This window comes from Camelina sativa, chromosome 7 (genome assembly GCF_030686135.1).
Source record: "Camelina sativa cultivar CO46 ecotype springtype chromosome 7, ASM3068613v1".
Taxonomy (NCBI): Eukaryota; Viridiplantae; Streptophyta; class Magnoliopsida; order Brassicales; family Brassicaceae; genus Camelina; species Camelina sativa.
In genome coordinates this window covers 30543412-30561477 of record NC_141886.1, presented here as the reverse complement: position 1 = coordinate 30561477, position 18066 = coordinate 30543412, and the positions used below count along the sequence as shown (strand labels likewise).

The 18066-nt window shown below is 36.5% G+C and overlaps 6 protein-coding genes across 22 annotated transcripts; 5 read left to right on the top strand and 1 right to left on the bottom strand.

The window, feature by feature from the left end:
* Positions 1-484: 484 nt before the first annotated feature.
* LOC104703188 (Sodium Bile acid symporter family) lies at positions 485-2915 on the top strand. Its single transcript, XM_010419153.3, has 7 exons — positions 485-1205; positions 1515-1608; positions 1694-1727; positions 1831-1885; positions 1964-2047; positions 2141-2428; positions 2540-2915. The coding sequence occupies exons 1-7, from the start codon at positions 705-707 to the stop codon at positions 2690-2692; spliced, it is 1209 nt and encodes a 402-aa protein (XP_010417455.1). The 5' UTR covers positions 485-704; the 3' UTR covers positions 2693-2915.
* A 1-nt stretch (position 2916) lies between these two features.
* LOC104703187 (protein SRG1) lies at positions 2917-4694 on the top strand. Of its 5 annotated transcripts, none has more exons than XM_010419151.2 (6): positions 2917-3061; positions 3200-3302; positions 3371-3462; positions 3561-3811; positions 3907-4231; positions 4328-4694. In XM_010419151.2, exons 3-6 carry the CDS (start codon positions 3379-3381, stop codon positions 4568-4570), a joined length of 903 nt encoding a protein of 300 aa, XP_010417453.1. In that variant the 5' UTR covers positions 2917-3061; positions 3200-3302; positions 3371-3378; the 3' UTR covers positions 4571-4694. The 5 variants fall into 5 exon arrangements, with proteins under 5 accessions (XP_010417453.1, XP_010417451.1, XP_087313537.1 ...); XM_087457411.1 differs by having other exon boundaries at positions 2926-3061; positions 3197-3302; XM_010419149.2 differs by having other exon boundaries at positions 2921-3061; positions 3197-3462.
* Positions 4695-4724: 30 nt separating this feature from the next.
* On the top strand, positions 4725-8387 carry LOC104703186 (SH2 domain-containing protein B-like). 9 transcript variants are annotated; one of them, XR_015561350.1, is made up of 10 exons: positions 4762-5185; positions 5630-5821; positions 5900-6097; positions 6203-6277; positions 6369-6446; positions 6567-6728; positions 6858-7160; positions 7258-7446; positions 7581-8081; positions 8177-8387. XR_015561350.1 is itself a non-coding variant. In XM_010419148.3 (10 exons), exons 1-10 carry the CDS (start codon positions 5027-5029, stop codon positions 8256-8258), a joined length of 1971 nt encoding a protein of 656 aa, XP_010417450.1. In that variant the 5' UTR covers positions 4787-5026; the 3' UTR covers positions 8259-8387. The 9 variants fall into 9 exon arrangements, 7 of the variants coding, with proteins under 7 accessions (XP_087313526.1, XP_010417450.1, XP_087313527.1 ...); XM_010419148.3 differs by having other exon boundaries at positions 4787-5185; positions 7258-7478; XM_087457400.1 differs by having other exon boundaries at positions 4725-5185; positions 6369-6728; positions 7258-7478.
* A 188-nt stretch (positions 8388-8575) lies between these two features.
* Positions 8576-12295, top strand: LOC104703185 (uroporphyrinogen-III synthase, chloroplastic). 5 transcript variants are annotated; one of them, XR_015561346.1, is made up of 9 exons: positions 8576-8945; positions 9170-9257; positions 9526-9592; positions 9995-10113; positions 10733-10828; positions 11253-11308; positions 11440-11525; positions 11599-11805; positions 11931-12295. XR_015561346.1 is itself a non-coding variant. In XM_087457387.1 (9 exons), the coding sequence occupies exons 1-9, from the start codon at positions 8724-8726 to the stop codon at positions 11986-11988; spliced, it is 927 nt and encodes a 308-aa protein (XP_087313513.1). In that variant the 5' UTR covers positions 8579-8723; the 3' UTR covers positions 11989-12295. The 5 variants fall into 5 exon arrangements, 3 of the variants coding, with proteins under 3 accessions (XP_087313513.1, XP_087313514.1, XP_087313515.1); XM_087457387.1 differs by having other exon boundaries at positions 8579-8945; positions 11671-11805; XM_087457388.1 differs by lacking the exon at positions 11931-12295 and having other exon boundaries at positions 8631-8945; positions 11671-11897.
* Positions 12296-13290: 995 nt separating this feature from the next.
* LOC104703183 (uncharacterized) lies at positions 13291-14635 on the top strand. Its single transcript, XM_010419144.3, has one exon. The coding sequence runs from the start codon at positions 13484-13486 to the stop codon at positions 14453-14455; it is 972 nt and encodes a 323-aa protein (XP_010417446.2). The 5' UTR covers positions 13291-13483; the 3' UTR covers positions 14456-14635.
* A 1908-nt stretch (positions 14636-16543) lies between these two features.
* On the bottom strand, positions 16544-17451 carry LOC104703182 (uncharacterized). The gene has a single exon (XM_010419143.2). The coding sequence runs from the start codon at positions 17078-17080 to the stop codon at positions 16646-16648; it is 435 nt and encodes a 144-aa protein (XP_010417445.1). The 5' UTR covers positions 17081-17451; the 3' UTR covers positions 16544-16645.
* Positions 17452-18066: the final 615 nt, after the last annotated feature.

The following is an 18066-nucleotide window of genomic DNA, read 5'->3' as shown; positions in this document are numbered from 1 at the left end:
ACTTTTCTTTTTGACAACAATTTTTGACTTATAGTAAGCCTCAATTTGGATACGAAATACTAATGAAGTAACGATTGTCAAAAAATAAAAAATAAAGATTTTGAATATGTTCAATGCTGTTTAAAAGTTAAAAAAATTAGGTAAGTAAAACAAATGATGGTGTGGGATATTATTACAGTACGTTTACGTTTGCGGTATTATAGTGGTTAGGTATCATGTGTGGCTCTCACGAGTTCTCAAAACTCTATTTCACAGATAGGGACTTTTTCGTAATTTAACCACATCAATTGAATTTTGTGATACTATAAATTGATATCGTTCCTTTTTTAATATGGGATATGCGCAATCATCTATTGCAGTTGCCCATATGCTTTGCCTTAATCAGATCACCGACACATTTTTTACAATTATTGTCACTTGTGGTTTGTGACTTGTGATTCTGAACTAATTAAATCTCTTTTGATCATTAGCAACACATAAAGACGCCTTTGTGGTGTTATTATAAAAAGGGGGACGATTTATGGAACAAATAGTTTCACTGGGGGTAAACGTAGAGAAACATGTTTTATTCAGGGACCATTTTAGCAAACAACGTGTTTAATTATAAAAAAGGCACGTGAGAAAGCACGTGAGTACATGTTTTGGTTTCTTCTTCATCAGTCCGATCAGAGAGAGAGTAGAGTCGCCGGTGAGAGAAAAAAAAAATGGCGTCTGCGATGTCTCTCTCTCTTTTGAACGGAGCAACGCCTTTGAAATCGAGTCCGCTGCTCAACAAATCTAAGCTCACTCCGCAGCGTCTTCGAACTATATCGTGTTCTAGGCTTTCTGACTCTTCCTTGAGTCGCGAAATTTCTCTGCAGAACCAATCTACTGTTCCGATTTCGTGTAGGCGTCGTGGGTTTGACTTTGTTCCTCGTTGCGGCATTTCGTCGAACGATTTGCCTACTGAGAAAAAGAAGAGCTTTGGTGAGTGGGTTGAGTATTTGGGAGAGGCGGTTTCGATAGCGTTTCCGGTATGGGTTTCTCTTGGATGCTTGTTGGGGCTTTTGAGACCAACTACTTTCAATTGGGTCACTCCCAATTGGACCACTGTAGGTCTTACGATCACTATGCTCGGAATGGGAATGACTTTGACCCTCGACGACCTTCGTGGCGCTTTATCCATGCCCAAGGAGCTCTTCGCTGGCTTTGTCTTGCAGTACTCGGTCCGTCTGCTTCTCTCATCATTGTCCCTTTATCCAAATATGAGACTATTTATTTCGTCTTATGTGAACCAATGTTGTGAAATTACAAGAGGACTAGGGAAAGATTAGATTTTTTAGGAACAATGTAGAGTTTTTTTAGAAGAGGACTAGGGAAAGATGAGATTTTGTAGGACCAATGTAGATTTTTTTTTTGTGTGGATTTGGTAACAGAAACTTGTGGATTAATATGTGTTCTTGCTTGAGCTCTTGATCTTGGTGGCTCCAGTGCATTGTTAAGTTCATAGCTTGCTGTGGAATCGTGTGTTGTAGGTGATGCCACTATCAGGATATTTTGTGAGTAAGCTCTTAAATTTGCCACCACATTACGCAGCCGGTCTCATATTGGTTGGTTGCTGTCCAGGCGGTAAATATACATTTCCTTACTTAAATTGAATTTTAGTAACATTCACGTGGTGCTCTTAATGCTTTTTTCATTTGTTTATTTGAAGGTACGGCTAGTAATATTGTCACGTACATTGCACGGTTTGTAATCAAATAAAAAGAAACGTTTTAGAGTTCCATATATTTCTTATAATTCATCTAGATGATCTAAGTTTCTATTCTGTTTTTTTTTTCAATTGTACAGAGGAAATGTTGCGCTATCAGTATTGATGACAGCAGCTAGCACTGTTTCAGCTGTGGTTAGTGACTTACTGTCATGGTTTTCCCAATTCTTCTTGTAGATAAGACACCCCATTTAATCCCATTCCGTTTTTTAGATTATGACACCGCTTCTTACGGCCAAGCTTGCCAAGCAGTATATCACAGTTGATGCTCTTGGATTACTAATGTCAACACTACAGGTTTGGATCGTTCTATCAGTTTCTTGTTCGAATTAGAACGAACGAGCGAGTTTTTTTTGTTCATTGAATTAACCCTTCTCAGCTCTTGTACAGGTGATTCTTCTCCCAGTGTTGGCTGGTGCATTTCTGAACCAATACTTTAAAAAGCTGGTGAAATTTGTTTCTCCAGTGATGCCTACAATTGCAGTTGGAACCGTTGCAATCCTATGTGGGTATGCTATCGGTCAGAATGCATCTGCAATACTCATGTCTGGGAGACAAGTAGTCCTGGCTTCATGCCTTCTTCACACCTCTGGATTTTTCTTTGGCTACCTGTTTTCAAGATTACTTGGAATTGATGTGGCATCGTCCAGAACTATATCTATCGAAGTCGGCATGCAGGTAACTAAACAGTTTCTTAGATAGTTAGATCAAAGAGTAAACATAACCTTTTTAAAACTCAATGTCAACTGAAGCTTTTTTTTTTTTTTTTTTCATTTTGTTTTGGTGAAGAACTCGGTGCTTGGAGTTGTTCTTGCGACACAGCATTTTGGGAATCCGCTCACTGCAGTACCGTGCGCTGTTTCTAGCGTCTGTCACTCAATCCTCGGTAGCGCGTTGGCTGGAATTTGGAGACGCAGTTCCTCAAAACAGCTTGAAGACTGAAAGGAAAAGTAAAGGAAAGTTCATGAAGTCTCTCACTGTTACATCAAATTCCGACATCTTTGAGGACCATTTAGTCAAGTTTGTTGGACGGATGAACAAAAGGGTTATGTGTCTTGTAAAGCTTTAGAAGAACATATCTTCGAATGTTTTTGTTTTAAGTCTGAGAATTCTCTTGTTATCATTTCATGCTTTCGAAACATTAAATCATATTTTGTTTGTTGTAGCCAACTTGTAGTAGAGCGCTGCTAGTGAGGAGGTTGGGTTATTCAACCTTTGTGGAGGGTATTTTTGGGATTTTTGAACTGGGAACAGCTAGTCTTGGTCGTCGCAGAGTATTAAAAAAACGTTTAAAGTCGTCTTCTCCAAATCGTATTTTTTTTAATTCCCCTGTCTCTCTCATTTGATTTTATTTCAGTTTCGTTTTCTTTTGTTCGGTTCTTGCGGAAAAAATTGGTTGTTGAGTGGATCAAAGCTTCCGACTCCTGTTCTTTGTTTTGGTGCTAGAAGAAAAGTCCATGGAGGGCGAAGGAGAAAGACAGTGGAGCTCTCTCATAGTACCTTCTGTTCTAGAGATGGTGAAAGATAAGAACTTCACTACTGTTCCTCCAAGGTATGTTCTGTCTGATCAAGATAAAACAGAGATTCTCGATGATTCTAGTCTGAATTCTGAGATTCCAGTCATCGACATGAAACGCTTGTGTTCTGTTTCCACCATGGATTCCGAGCTCAAGAAGCTCGATTTCGCTTGCCAAGAATGGGGATTTTTCCAAGTTCGTCTCTTTTTTTACACATTTGTATCTTTGTATATATTCTCTCATAAAGTATTGTTTGATGTTTAAAAGAAGCTTTCTTTCTTGGGGGTTTATAGCTGGTAAAGCATGGAATAGACTCATCTTTGTTGGAAAAACTAGAGACAGAGGTTCGAGATTTCTTCAATCTCCCCATGGAAGAGAAGAAGAAGAAGTTTTGGCAGACAAGTGGTGAATTTGAAGGATTCGGACAAGTGAATATTGTGTCAGAGGATCAGAAACTCGATTGGGGAGACATGTTCATCCTCACCACTGAACCAATTCGATCACGCAAATCTCACTTGTTCTCCAAATTACCTCCTTCTTTCAGGTGGAACTGACTGCTCACTGTTTGTTATCTGCTGTGTAAATTACACTCTCTCTCCCTAACAACTGTAAACTGAAAAATCCGTTTTCTCTTTTCAGAGAAGCTGTAGAGGCTTACTCCTCTGAAGTGAAGAGCATAGCTAAGATCCTATTTGGGAAAATGGCGAGTATTCTTGAGATCAAAAGCGGAGAAATGGAAGATTTGTTCGAAGATGTTTGGCAGTCTATCAAAATTAATTACTACCCGCCATGTCCACAGCCAGATCAAGTAATCGGTTTGACTCCACATTCAGACGCTGCAGGTCTCACAATACTGTTACAGGTGAATCAAGTGGAAGGACTCCAGATCAAGAAAGATGGCAAGTGGGTTGTTGTAAAACCTCTTCGAAACGCTTTAGTTGTCAATGTTGGGGAAATCTTAGAGGTAAGGAAAAGAGATAACTAAAAGAATAAATTCTCATTGTTACAAAAAGATGCTTTTGATGCTGATGTGAATGTGTTTTTGTTTAATTGTAAAAAGATCATAACAAACGGGAGATACCGAAGCATCGAGCATAGAACAATGGTGAATATAGAGAAAGAGAGGTTATCAGTTGCAATGTTTCATAGTCCGGGAAAGGAGACAGTGATTGGTCCGGCGAAAAGCCTTGTAGAAAGACAAAAGCAAAGGTTGTTCAAAAGTATGAGCACACAAGACTACTTTGATGCCTTCTTTGCTCAGAAACTCAATGGCAAATCCCATCTTGATCTTATGCGTATGTAATCAATCCCATAAGCTTGGTAATAGACCCTCGCAAAACATGTTGTATAACTAAAATAATTTTCTTCTTCTTGTTGTCATTAAAGACATGATATAATAATTAATACACACGCTCTAATTAAGGCTATATATATGCACAACTTAAAATTAGATATGTATCATTAAAAACTTTTTCTAAAGGAAGTAAGATTTAATTGGCTGACCATTGTAGTTTTCGGTGGACGCGAAAGCAGGAGATTATAGCATTCATCTCTCCCCACAAGTACACAAACCAGTAAACCACCGCAGTACGAGACCAACCGTTATATGTAACAGCACAGCCGTCGAAGTGCAAAGGATCAGTTTTTTGATGATCTTCACTTCTCTATTAAGCTAATCGACGAGTTTGTATTGGTGACGATCAACAAAAAGGGTTTTTTTTGTTAAGGGTTTCGTGTTTTTACAAGTTGAGGCTTTTGAATGGCGGGTGTTTCAGCAATCGAAACGGAGAAATACTCTTTGTTGGAGGATTTTAAGGTCGATGTCGAAGTAGATGATGAAGAATACAAAAGTTTCTCCCTTTGTTTCTGGGCTTATCTTGTTAATTCCACCACATTCCCATCTACCATCATTAGACAGGTTTGTCTTCTCCGCAGCTCAATTTTTAAAGCTTACTTCTTATTGTTTCTCTCGACTTTTTTTTTTTTTTTTTAGCTGAAATGTTTCTCCTTTACTCATCGGACTCGGTTTGTTTCTCTGTTGGTTTTTGTAACTTTGTTTGGTTTTTCGTGGTCCTGTCTGTGTACTGAATTTACAAACTTTCGTATTATTCCTTGGTGTGATCTAATCTGCCTTGATTTGTTGGTATGTGTGAAAAAGAAGTGATATTTTGAGTTGGGTTTTTTAGGTATTATTCGAGTAAAGATTTGGGAAGCTCAACTCTCTGTTTTATTGTTTATAATAATAATATAGAGATTTAGATGTCAATCATGGATTCAATATTTTGGCTGTAGGATTGATTTACTTTTGTTCTTCGTCTATTTTTAAGTTTATATATATGATCAAGTGGTTTTTCTTTGACAGGTTCACTCAGACATGAGTGTTAGTGCACCTTTCCTTGTCCTAGATGAAAACAAGAAGATGATGCTTTTGCCATTGACTCTCCTTCACAAGGAAGCTCCTGATCCTGTTGACACTTGTTCCAGGAAACAAGTTCCTAGCGTATCTACAAAATCCGAGTTTCCTTTCGATAAATGGGTTCATGTGGGATGTGAGGTAAGATTCTCTCAGCCAGGGAATGCAAGATCCTCTAGTTCTTGAGATGGCTGATTCTGTTGTTTTTTTTCTTCTTAGGTTTCTAGAAATTACATGAGGCTTGTTATTGATGGAAAGATTGAAGGAGAGCATTTCTTAACTTCTTTGCTGACGAAGAACAGCAACCGAAAGATATCACTATTTGGTGTTGGCGGAGATGGTTATAGTGTTCAAGGTTTCATCAAATGTGCACAAGTATTGCCTGCTTGTGATCATGTGGATCATCACTATATGAAGGTCTCTGCTTAACCCTCTCACCCTTCTCTTCCTTTAGAACAATTGTTCTGTGTTTGTTTATTTCCAATACTCTAATTAAGCTTACTTTTTTTCTATTTTTGCCAGGATCCACCTCTATTGTTATCTGTCAATAAATCCTCCTCATCGGGGATTAAACTAGATGATGATGGTGTTTGGAAGGTCAGACTTCATAAAAGCTCATTAGAAATTTTTTGTCGAGAATGATTTACATTTCCGTAGTTAAGTTAACACTTATTTTCTTGCTCTACAGGCATCTTGCGGGGAGGTTTTTTCCTTGGATATTGTTTTATCCAATGCCATTGGCCAGCCTGTGCACAAGGATGTGGAGGTTTACATCTCTTACGATTTCTCATTACTTTGGCACTTAGTTGCCTACTTATTTCTAGCTTTGGAAAATCATCAATATATATATATATATAGTACATGGTTGTTGGGTTTAAAATACAAGGTTGTTGCATCACTACTGTATGCCGATACCCGTCTGGAGGCCAAGATGAGTGAAGCTGAGGCTCCTCTTTTGATAAGGGACGAAGGAGTTGAATTCTCGTCTGATGATAGACCGATCAAATTATTGAATGGACGCTCATCCTTTAAGCTCAAGATCTCTCAGGTAAAAATACAAACAACAGTTTAGTTTGCATTTCTTCTTTTATCTTCTTTGTATTGCTTCTCTGCGACTTGTGTGAACTATTTATCGTGTTTTCTGAAATCATTAAAGAATTGTTGTTAATTTTTCCAGCTTTCCTCCAAGAATGATAACAGATTGTTCTGGATTAAATTTGGAATACGAAATGCCAAAGATTATCCTTTCCTTCAGGCAGTTTCCAATCCAATCCGCTGCATTTCGATCAGTCCTGATGTCCGGCCGCTTCCGAAGAGGTTGGCCAATATTGACCATCCATCAAGTACCGAATCACCAGACCTTCTACAGAACAACACTTGCTCAGTTAAACGAATCAGGTTGGGCAAAGAAAGTGACTCTGGGAGAGAGGAATCATATTCATATCAGCATTGCAACTCTTATCCCCAAACCTCAAGACAGGTATAAAGTGCGTCTCTCTTTTCATAATGTTTTTTTTGGTTGCATATCTTCTTATACTAACAACCTCTACCGTTTCTGCAATGTTTGTTGTGAGAAGTTTGAGGATAGAAATGGTCACGAAGAATATAACTCACCAAGTGGTTCAGAAAACGTGGAAATGAGACATACAATCTCTGATTCCACCATCTTTAGATACTGCCTTGGAAACTTAAAAGATAAAGCTCTACTTCTAAAGGAAATCACAAACAACTCATCAGACGAAGAAGTTTTGAAATTTGCAAATCAGGTTTCTCTCTACTCTGGATGTTCCCACCATAGGTAATTTACATTTTAACAGAGAAGAAACAAAGAATGAATCTTTATTGTGACCCTATTGTGAAATGGAGCTTTTTTTTTTCTTTTTTTTTCCCGAAATTTCAGCTATCAAATCAGCATGGCAAGAGAGCTAATAGCCCAAGGTACAAGTGCATGGATATCGATGTCTCGGAACAATCAACATGTTCATTGGGATAATGTGGTGTATGAGATTGAAGAACATTTCATGAGGATTTCAAAATGCAGCAGTAGATCTCTCACCCACCAGGATTTTGAGCTTCTAAGGAGAATATCAGGATGCTACCTCTACGACGAGTACATGACTCAGGAGAATTTTGAGAACATTTGGTGTTGGCTGTTCCCTGTTGCCTACACCATATCCCGTGGCTTGATAAGCGAAATGTGGTGTTCTTCGTCGCCTAAATGGGTCCAAGGATTCATCACTAAGGAAGAAGCAGAACATTCGCTTCAAGGCCAAGAACCGGGAACCTTCATACTCCGGTTCCCTGTTTCAAGAAGCTGGCCTCATCCTGATGCCGGTAGTTTGGTTGTCACTTATGTCGGTCATGATTTCGCTCTTCATCATAAGCAACTCAACATCTGCCAGTAGACCTCTCCCAATTTTTTTTTTATCTTCCCTAACGAAATCGTTTTACTTTTCTCATCACTTCTCTGATACATATCACATTTACTTTCTGCAGAAGTAGTGGAAGATACATGGATGCAAAACTGCTGCAAGATATGTTGTTGGCTGAACCTGAGCTCTCTCACTTAGGAAAGTGAGAGAGAGAGAGAAAAAGGTTCTTCATTGTCTTAGATTAAAAGATACTCCCTCTCTATCACAATAGATGATATTTAAGATTTTTACATGAATTAATAAAGCAATAAATGTATTATTTATTTATAATAAAATATTTTATAATTATTAACCAATAGTATTTCATTAAATTTTTAAATTCTCATTTAATGGTTCTTGAAATTTATAATTTTTTTTTAGCATTAATTGAGAAAAGTATACAGAAAATTATTCTTTGTAATACAAAAAAAAATACTAGAAAATCATTTTCTTTATTATACGGAGAGAGTAAAACTTTCAATAAGTTGATTGTTAATTTTAAAAATATTTATGATGATAAAAAAAAAAAAAAAAAAAAAGAAAATTGAAAACCAATTCGTCGATTGATACACTAAAATTTCCTAATGACACAGAAGACCTAAAAGACGAAATCAATATTATCTCCCTCTCCAATGGCGTTGCTCCTTCCTCACTCGTCACTCTTATCTCTTCAACCACCATTATCGTCTTCTTCGCACCTCTTCCACGCTCCTAAAAAAGGAGTTGTCGCTTCTCCTTCCCTAATTCGAAATGCATCTTCTTCCTCCGTTACATCGTCTAGTATCTCCAATTCGGTCCCGCAGGTGGTCGTAACCCGAGAACGAGGCAAGAACAAACAAATCATCAAAGCCTTGGTATGCACTTCATACCCTTCTCGCCCCAAACCCAACCAAACAAAAAAAGTTGCAATTTTGAACTACAGTTATTATTATATAATGCAGCTAGCTATAGGCTTAATTTCAACAATCTGGTTACTTTTTGTCAGTAATTTAGTTTCAGGATCATATAAAATGTAGTGAGGTTATGTTTAAAATTGTGCATTAATTTTAGCTAATAGAGTTTTATTCTCTTGATGCAGGAGAAACATGGGATATCATCTTTAGAGCTTCCCTTGATTCAACATGCGCAAGGACCTGATTTTCATCGGCTTGCTTCTGTATTAAGTGGTGATTTTTCTTATGTAGTTTGACTTTTAGTGACTTCTTTGCTCTAATACTTTGGCTGTTTTGTTTGGAAGCTATAAAGATTTTTCATTTGCTTTTGCATGCGGGTTTTGCTTCATCTTTATGGGCTATGTTATCCTTTATAGATGTTTCTGGATGCCTATGTTTATTTGGATTTCAAGATTGTTATTACTAAATTAAGAAAAAAGCTCCAGAGTTGTTTTGCGGTGCAGATTTTGGTATTCTGACGTGTTGCGTTTAATTTTGCTAGATGAGAGCTTTGATTGGATCATTATAACATCCCCAGAAGCAGGTTCTGTCTTTCTTGAGGCATGGAAGTAAGCCCTGGTTCTTTGACCGTTTCCCTCTCTTTTTTGTGAAATTTTGAAGAGCTGTTTCTGTTAGTAATGTGTTGTCAGAAGACAGAAACAATGGCTTTTCTCTAATCTTAAGAGTTTCTGAAATGTCTAAGCTACTCTGAGCAAACTTTGTTAATATGGAATCTGTTGCTAGTGAGTTTACTCTTCGAGTTGTCATTGTTATTGTTACTGTTATTCATAGGAAAAGGCAATTGGAGTAGTCTAGGTTTTTATTTAGGTATACAGATATATATGTGTAATCTTCAATTCTTCACACATATTTATTTATGATGCAACTCTGTAAATAAATAAGTTTTGAGCCTTTTTCTACTCAATACCCTTTTTCCCTTGAGTTAAACGTCGTTGGTCTCCATTCCTTAGGGCAGCTAGCTACCCAAAAGTGCAAATAGGTGTAGTAGGAGCCGGAACAGCCAGGGTATTTGAAGAGGCAAGACAGTCGACAGAAGGATTGCTTCACGTTGCCTTTACGCCATCAAAAGGTAACTTAACTTTTTATTTAGACACAATTTCTATACACTCCATTTTAGTCTTTATATCTGCAACCTGTCCATTTTTAAGCATTTTACTAGTGTATGAGTTTACAATATCATCGTTAGATATGCACCAATTGGTTGGATGACCCTCCAACTTGATTTGTGTGACTATGTCTATGAATGATGTGACCTATAATCCTTGTCATAGTTCCATAACTTTCAATTTCGACACAATATTACACTCCACTTTACTCTTTATATCTGCAACCTGTGCATCTTCAAACATTTACTTATGTAGGAATTTACGATATCATCGTTGTATATGCTTGGTTTATGAGACTATGGATCATGTGCCCTGTAAACCCTTGTCATAGTTTGTTTCCATAAATTATAGAGCATCTAAGATCATATATAGGTTTATGAGATGATGAATTATTATTGAGCCAAGCTAAAATTTGTTCTCCGTGGCATTCCCTTATCAATGTTCATGTATTTTTTAATGTGTTTGCATCCATCAAACCGATATATATATATATATATATATATATATAGGAAATGTATGAGTGGTCGTACATACAGTGTTACAGTCTTGGGTGGTTCATTCTCTTTGTTTTAATTATTTCAGCAACTGGTAAAGTCTTGGCTTCGGAGCTCCCAGATAAAGTTGGCAAAAGGTCCTCTGTCTTATACCCGGCTTCGCTAAAAGCAGGCAATGATATTGGTGTGTGTTGTTAGGTTTTCTCAATTCAGTTGAGCTTATTGTGTTGACCACATAGGAAAAAAAGATTAGGACTGAATAAACAAAATAGAATATAGGATTCATATCCTGTACAATTTTATTTATGCAGTTGCATAAGTATTGCATATCCTTGATGGAGATGTGCAGTAATGCTATACCGGGAGAAGTAGATTAGTAAATTACATTTATTACTTGGCTTTCATGTTCAAAGTGATAGTATTCCAAAGGTTGAAAAGCAATTGTACATTCTGCTCTTTCTCTTTCCATGTAGATGAACTAATGACTAAATCTATGTTGGCCAGAAACATAAGTGAAGATAGCTAACTGTAAAGTTATTTTATTTTAATATCATTCTAGATTGACTGACCATCTTTACTCTGCTTCATGTTTGACATATGAACCGTAGAGGAAGGGTTGTCCAATCGTGGGTTTGAAGTTACCAGGCTGAATACATACACAACAGTAAGCCGTCTTTAAACCTACTAGACAAGCCCTATAATTCATTGCATATATTATTTGTTTTAGCCATCAATTTCATATGGGTTTTCCGTCGTGGTTAACCGTTATATTTCTTTTTTTTCTTATCCTGATAGGTTCCTGTACATAATGTTGATACGGTGCTCCTGAAAGAGGCACTGTCTGCTCCTGTTCTTTCTGTAGCTTCACCTTCAGCAATTCGGTATGCGCCATCACTTATCATCCTATTGCAACTCATCATCTGTCTGTTTTTTGATCACCCGTTATTGGTGCAGCAAAACGTCTTTCATATAATCTCTTTAATATGGTCGAGTGGGTTTGGTCCATCGCGTACTTGATTTCGACAGGGCCTGGCTGAATCTGATTCAAAATGATGAGCAATGGAGTAATCACGTTGCCTGTATTGGAGAGACAACTGCTTCAGCTGCAAGACGACTAGGATTGAAAAACGTGTACTACCCAGAGGCACCGGGACTTGAAGGGTAATATCTTAATCTTTTTATATGTTTTTGAAAATGTCAACTAGAGTCCTCTTTTCACATAACTTAGCGATTGAGTATTATTGTCACCTGGATTTGCAATGGGTTTGAGTGTGTGTGTGTGGCAGGTGGGTCGAGAGCATCATGGAAGCTCTAGTTGCTCACAAAAATAAAAATAATAAGTAACTCTATTAGCAGCAATTGAATGTTCCACCTTCTCATAGTGGAGGACTCTGGATAGGGACAATGTCTGTAATTTAGAAGACAAGGTAAAAGAAACCGCATGATGGTGTTGATAAAAATCCTCGAGCCCTTTTAGATATCTTGTGTAGCTTACTACTAGCTTCTCTACCGACAAAGTATATAATGGTCTGAATACTAGCAACATCATAAGGTATCTAAAAACAATCGTAGTGTGTTTTTTCATCTGAAATTATTGTTCATTTTTTTTTTTTATAAATACTTTCAAATATCAAATTGAAGTTAAATTAAATTCTTGTTAGAATACTTTTATTAGTGTTTTTTATCCAATTGCAATCTTGTTTTTATTGTCGCATGCTAATAAAACGTATTGGTATAATATATATTTGCATGTTTAGCCACTATCAAGAGTATCTAGATGGATCGTGGGAAAACAAATTCTACGTAGAACACAAAAAGTCTTCTCGTTTGGTGACTGAATATTAATTTGAATCAATATTTATTTATTAGGACCACAGGTTAAAATTGGCCTCGTGATCTTAAAATATGCTTTCGAAAGGTCCAACAACAACCATGTGGTCAATGCCGACTACGAATTTGATTGAAAATTCAAAAGATGAAGTGGGTCATCACCATTCATCATTAATATTCCAATCTTTTATACTAAACAACTTTATTTCGACACATGCGGTCTGCAAAGGCGGCCTGTTACGTTATAATCGTTTACTATTGTTATCAATTCGGAATATTTCGAACAAAAACCAATCTATTTGGTTGAAACTCTCCTCAAAGATTTCAATTTTTAATAATTTTATGTCTTTTTAATTCAATAAGTCTTACTGTCTAACATACGACTTCGCACCGATTGATATAGACAACCCATCTATAATATTGTTATCTGCTAAGCTATGTTAAATAAAAGAACTACTTGGATAGTCTTAACTTGAATGCGTTATGCCTGCTAGACTAACTTGTTTTGTAATGTTAACAGGAAAAACAAATTATAAAATAGTATATTTTAACAACTTATGCAAAATATATCGTACCGAGTGTTTTTATAAATAATTGATTAAGTAACAAAAAAAAAAATACAAGCAGTAACTACACTCTTTTCTATTCCTTTGGTTCAAAATCTAAATTACTAATCCAACTTTCTTACGGGAAAGAGGTTAATTTTGAGGAGAAAACTTTCGTAGCTTTGGGATAAGGATAACTGTATTTGTCTTACTTCGAATAGAGGAGGTATACAAACAAAAACTATGAGTCCATTACCTAAAAGTCTAATAAAATATTGGGTTTCTATTGCAATTGCTTATGTCCTGCCAAAAGTTGTTTTTTTTTATATTATACTGTTTGGTCAGCGAAAACGGTCTAAGCTCTGTTTCTTTCTTTCCTCTCACCTTCCTTTAATGATCCTTTTTAGTTCCCTTCATCTCATTGTTCTTGAGACCATCTCCGAACTCATTGGAAATCAGAAACAATGGAAGTGATGAGTTTGACTGCTCCATCTTCACCAAGGCAATTCACTGGTTGCTTCTTAAGCGCACCAACAAGCCCTAGAAGAATCACAGAGTTTTATAGAGAGTTTGATGAGGCCGCAACAAGATTCAACTTCTCCGACCGTCTTACTGTTCCTTTTGATTGGGAAGACACTCCTGGAACTCCTAGGAAGATCATCGATGATGATGACGAAGATGATACTGTTGATGATTTCGCCTTCGAGATCGGTGAGAAGCTCGAGACGACGTCACTTTTTGCTGAAGAGCTTTTTGATGGAGGCAAAATCAAACCCTTGAAGCCTCCTCCGTATTTACAATTATACCATCATCATCATCATCATCATAAGCCTCAGATTTTATCTCCAAGGTCTCCAAGATCGCCTATTGCTCATGGTAAAAACATTATCCGCAAAGCTTTCTCCCCAAGAAAGAAACCGGTACAGCTGGTGGATCCTTTTGAGGTCGCCATGGATAAAGCTCGGAACGGCGTAGAAGAAGAGAGAGGGAGAGGGAGACGTAAAAACTCGAGCCGTAGAGTCGCCCGATCACTTTCTCCTTTCCGGGTTTCGGCTTATCCATGGGAAGAACAAGAACAAGAACAGAGAGAGGTGCAAGAACAGAGGAAAGGGTCTTTGACTTCTTCTAATCCGTCCACATCTTCATCAACTTGTGTGTCTTGCAAGTCATCTTCCTCAAGAAAGTGGAGGCTAAAAGACTTTCTTCTGTTCCGAAGCGCATCAGAGGGAAGATCAAGGCATAACAAAGACTCCGTAAAGACGTTTTCGGGTTTGTTTAGGAAGCAAGAAGACACCAAGAACTCGAGTTCACGAGGAAAAGGGTCATCATCTGTCTCCGCCCATGAGTTCCATTACATGGCTAAGAAAGCAGAAACAAAAGATTTGAAGAAGAAGACTTTCTTGCCTTACATGCAAATAGGAAGATTCGCCTTCTAAATTCATTATTCTAAAGCCAAAAGTAAAAAAGATTTTATTTTTTTGTTCAATTTAGTTATGTGAAGGACCAAGTCTCTTCTTCTCTCTTGTCTTGTGTGGTTGATTTGCGTTCAGAAGCTTGTAGAAATGAACATTTCTTGTTCACATTAATTTTGCTATATATATGCGTTAGTGTGACTATCCATCTTGTTACATCTACACAGAATTAAGTCTCGAACCACAGATGTTGATTTCGTTCTTCTTAGAAAACATTTTATTTTAGAAATGATGCAGACATTATAAAAGATATCCCGGTAATTCCATCTGTACTTCTCTATCAAGTGATCAAACTCTAACTGAAAATACTGTTATTAGGTTTTCATATAGATTCTAATTTAAACTTGTCCAAGCTCCAACTAAGAAAGCTGGCTTTCTTGTATGTCATTTTTTCTGTTGGTGTTTGATTCTAATTCATTTCTTTAAAAACTGCTCATCGCTTTACATACCTGATCATAATTAAAGATATTTAATATATAATTTGGTTTGATCTTGTAGTACGAATCTGAATAGCCTCATCTACTTAGCGTCTTCAGTCACCCTGTTGATATTGAAGGTGTTTCGGTTATCCAATCTTGAAGATGCTTGATTGGATCTTTCTGATTGCCTTCTACTGAATGATATGTGTTGGAAGATGGTAATGATCAATGGGTTGTTCTCAAAGAGTCAAAGTATGGATTATCCACTGATGGTGCATGGTGGGTATCTCATTCAGTTCACAATAGTCAAGTGGTGTGTCGAAGTCATATAGTTCTTCCGCTCATTTTTTTAGGTGTCTGCACTTGTGCCAATCCTAAAGGTTGCTTGGTCGTTAGATTGATGTTCTGAAATGTGGTTCTCTGAAAATTTTAGTAACTACTATTTTTAACTTCACGAGAACTTTAAGAAGAATTTGAAGCTATGTAATTCTTTATAAAGATGTAAGTGATCGCAAGAGCACAGCTATGCCAATGCAGTAAAATGCAAGTAGTTAAACAAGGGCAAATCATTAGATCATGTTCACTGCTATATGCTATGTGAAAGTTTAAAAACCCTAACTAAGCTGCAAGTGTATGGAGAAGTCGACGTAGCATTTAGGGACGAATCCATGGTAAAAAAAAAGTGAACAACAAACAAGTATGCAAGATACTATCTAATTAAGCTAAGAAGATGAGAGATTTTTGGTTCTTGAAAACAAACTAATTAAACTAGAAAATAAATGAAACAATATCAACCAGCAATTTTAAAGATAAACTATTCAAAAAGGTAGAAGGCATAGAGAGTAAGGTAACTGAACAAACCAATTTATTAAGATCAACTCGACAACATAACTTACACAGTAAATTAACTCATTAATTTCATAATTTTATAATTCCTCGGTGGAAAACGTAATTAGATCAACTTTCCGTTTGCATTTAGGCAACCAACATGCATGAATTACAAGTCCGTTAAATCCGTGATCAAGTTCCTGATTCTCCTAATCATCCATAATTTCATTGATTAGGTATGAAAAAAAAATCATATATTTTCTGGATGCAAAATGTTCATGGTCTACATTTTGTCTAGCACCAATCTACTACCAAATGAAGGGGAACATGTCAAGATTTTAAATTATTCATTTCTATAGATTTTAAATTGAACCGTCACCGTTATAAATATTTCTTAACACATCAAAGTTTGCAAGGAATATTGGCCTATAAAGATGGAGCAAAAATATCAGAAAAAAAAAGAACGTAAAAGAATCAAAGAAATCAACGGCTACAAATCAAAGTGTACACTACAAGCTTATTAAATTATGTATATTTCCTTGATTTATATACTGTATTTAACTATTTGGTCACAGCTATATCTTTCTTGTACATGTACATACGATCTTCTTAGTTTGGTGCATCAACGAATCAGAATCAATAAATTGATTAAAGCACTTTAGCAAGCTCTGTATTATTCTCTTTATATACGTCCCTTCGTTTCTTTAATCTTCGGTATAAACCACTTATTCACAAGAGAAACTAAACAGTAGTATACTAAAAGATAAAAAAGTGCAAAAAGAAAAAACAAAATCAGAGAGCGCCATTTTCAATAACTTTGACCGCTTTGGGATTGAACTCGTGAATTTTCAATAACATTCGCTAACGTTTAAACCAACACGAAAAAGAATCGAAAGAGAGAAACTAATCAAGAATGAGCTGATGATGGTGTCTGTGTTGGAGGCTCATGGTCTAAAGAGTCTTGTTTCTCTCCATCAGTTTCATCTAGATCTGCCACGTGTCCTTCAGATTCAGCTGAGACGCCCGAGGAAGTGTGGTGCAAAGGCTGACGAGGAGGAGGAGGAGGCGACGGAGACGGCCGGTGGGGAATGATGTGGCCGTCGATACAAGAACCACATCTACTCTCAGCCCATCTCTCCATATCGTAGTGTCCATACCCTAAGATGGTTTTGCCGGAGCAAAGCCGTCCAATAACGCTAGCAACAACACAGAGAACAGTGACGACGATAAAGACGGCGATAAAAGGACCAATGGTGGAGTTGCCGGAGGAGGAGACGGAGGATGAGTGTTGTGGATACTCCGTGGCTGGTGGTGGTTGCCAGTACAACGGCATTGACGCCATTGTTAATAGAAGAAGGAGAGACGACTCTAATGTTAATGGGAAGAAGAATTTGCCTTCTTAAATGGTGAACCTTTGAGAAAATATTTTAATATTTAATTTTATATTTTGTAAGAAAAGAAAAATGAAGTGAAATGGTGAAGACAGTGCATTAACCTGCAGGAGAGAGACCTTAAGGGTCTGTAAAAAAAGGACAAGAGCTAGAGAATCTATCGAGAAACAAGAGACTTCAGGTCAAATTTGGACCGAGAACGACGACAACACTAATAATTATATAAAAACAAAACTAATAGTAGTGAATAGTAATTAAGAATTCAGATTTTACTTTAATTTAATAAATAAAAATGATGGTAACTTTTGGTTAATTTTGGTCTTTGAGCGAACTCACTTTTTCAGGTTCTGTCTGAAGTTATAGCGTAAACATGGAAATTGGAAAACAACGTTGTCATTTGTGTGTTAAGTGGCATCCACTAAGCTACTTAGCTTCCTTCCGTACTCTCGCTTGTGGCGCGTGACTCCCAGTGTATCTTTGCTTTTCATAAAATATTTTCAAAATACATACAACCTTTTCAGACTACGACCCATGGATTAATCTAACAATATGATCAAAATCTAACTATAAAATTTCATAATAGCCATTGAATTAAAGATAACACAAGTAGTCGACTAATCTAAACTATATTTATATACTCTTTCGGTTTCATAAAAGTATCATTTTAAGATAAAATTTTTGTTTCATAAGCGTGTCATATTGTATTTACAAGAGAAAATTTATCAACAAAATATCAATTATAACCGTATTGTTTCAACTTATTAAATGTAAAGAGAATTTAATTTAGTGTATTATAGTAAGGCATAAGAAAAATTGATATATTTTTTTAAATATATGTGAAAATGCTAGAATGACAATTCTTTAGGAAACAAAGAAAATATAAAATTTTAAAACTAAATTAATATAAATATATTATTAAAATAGTTTTTGCAAAGTA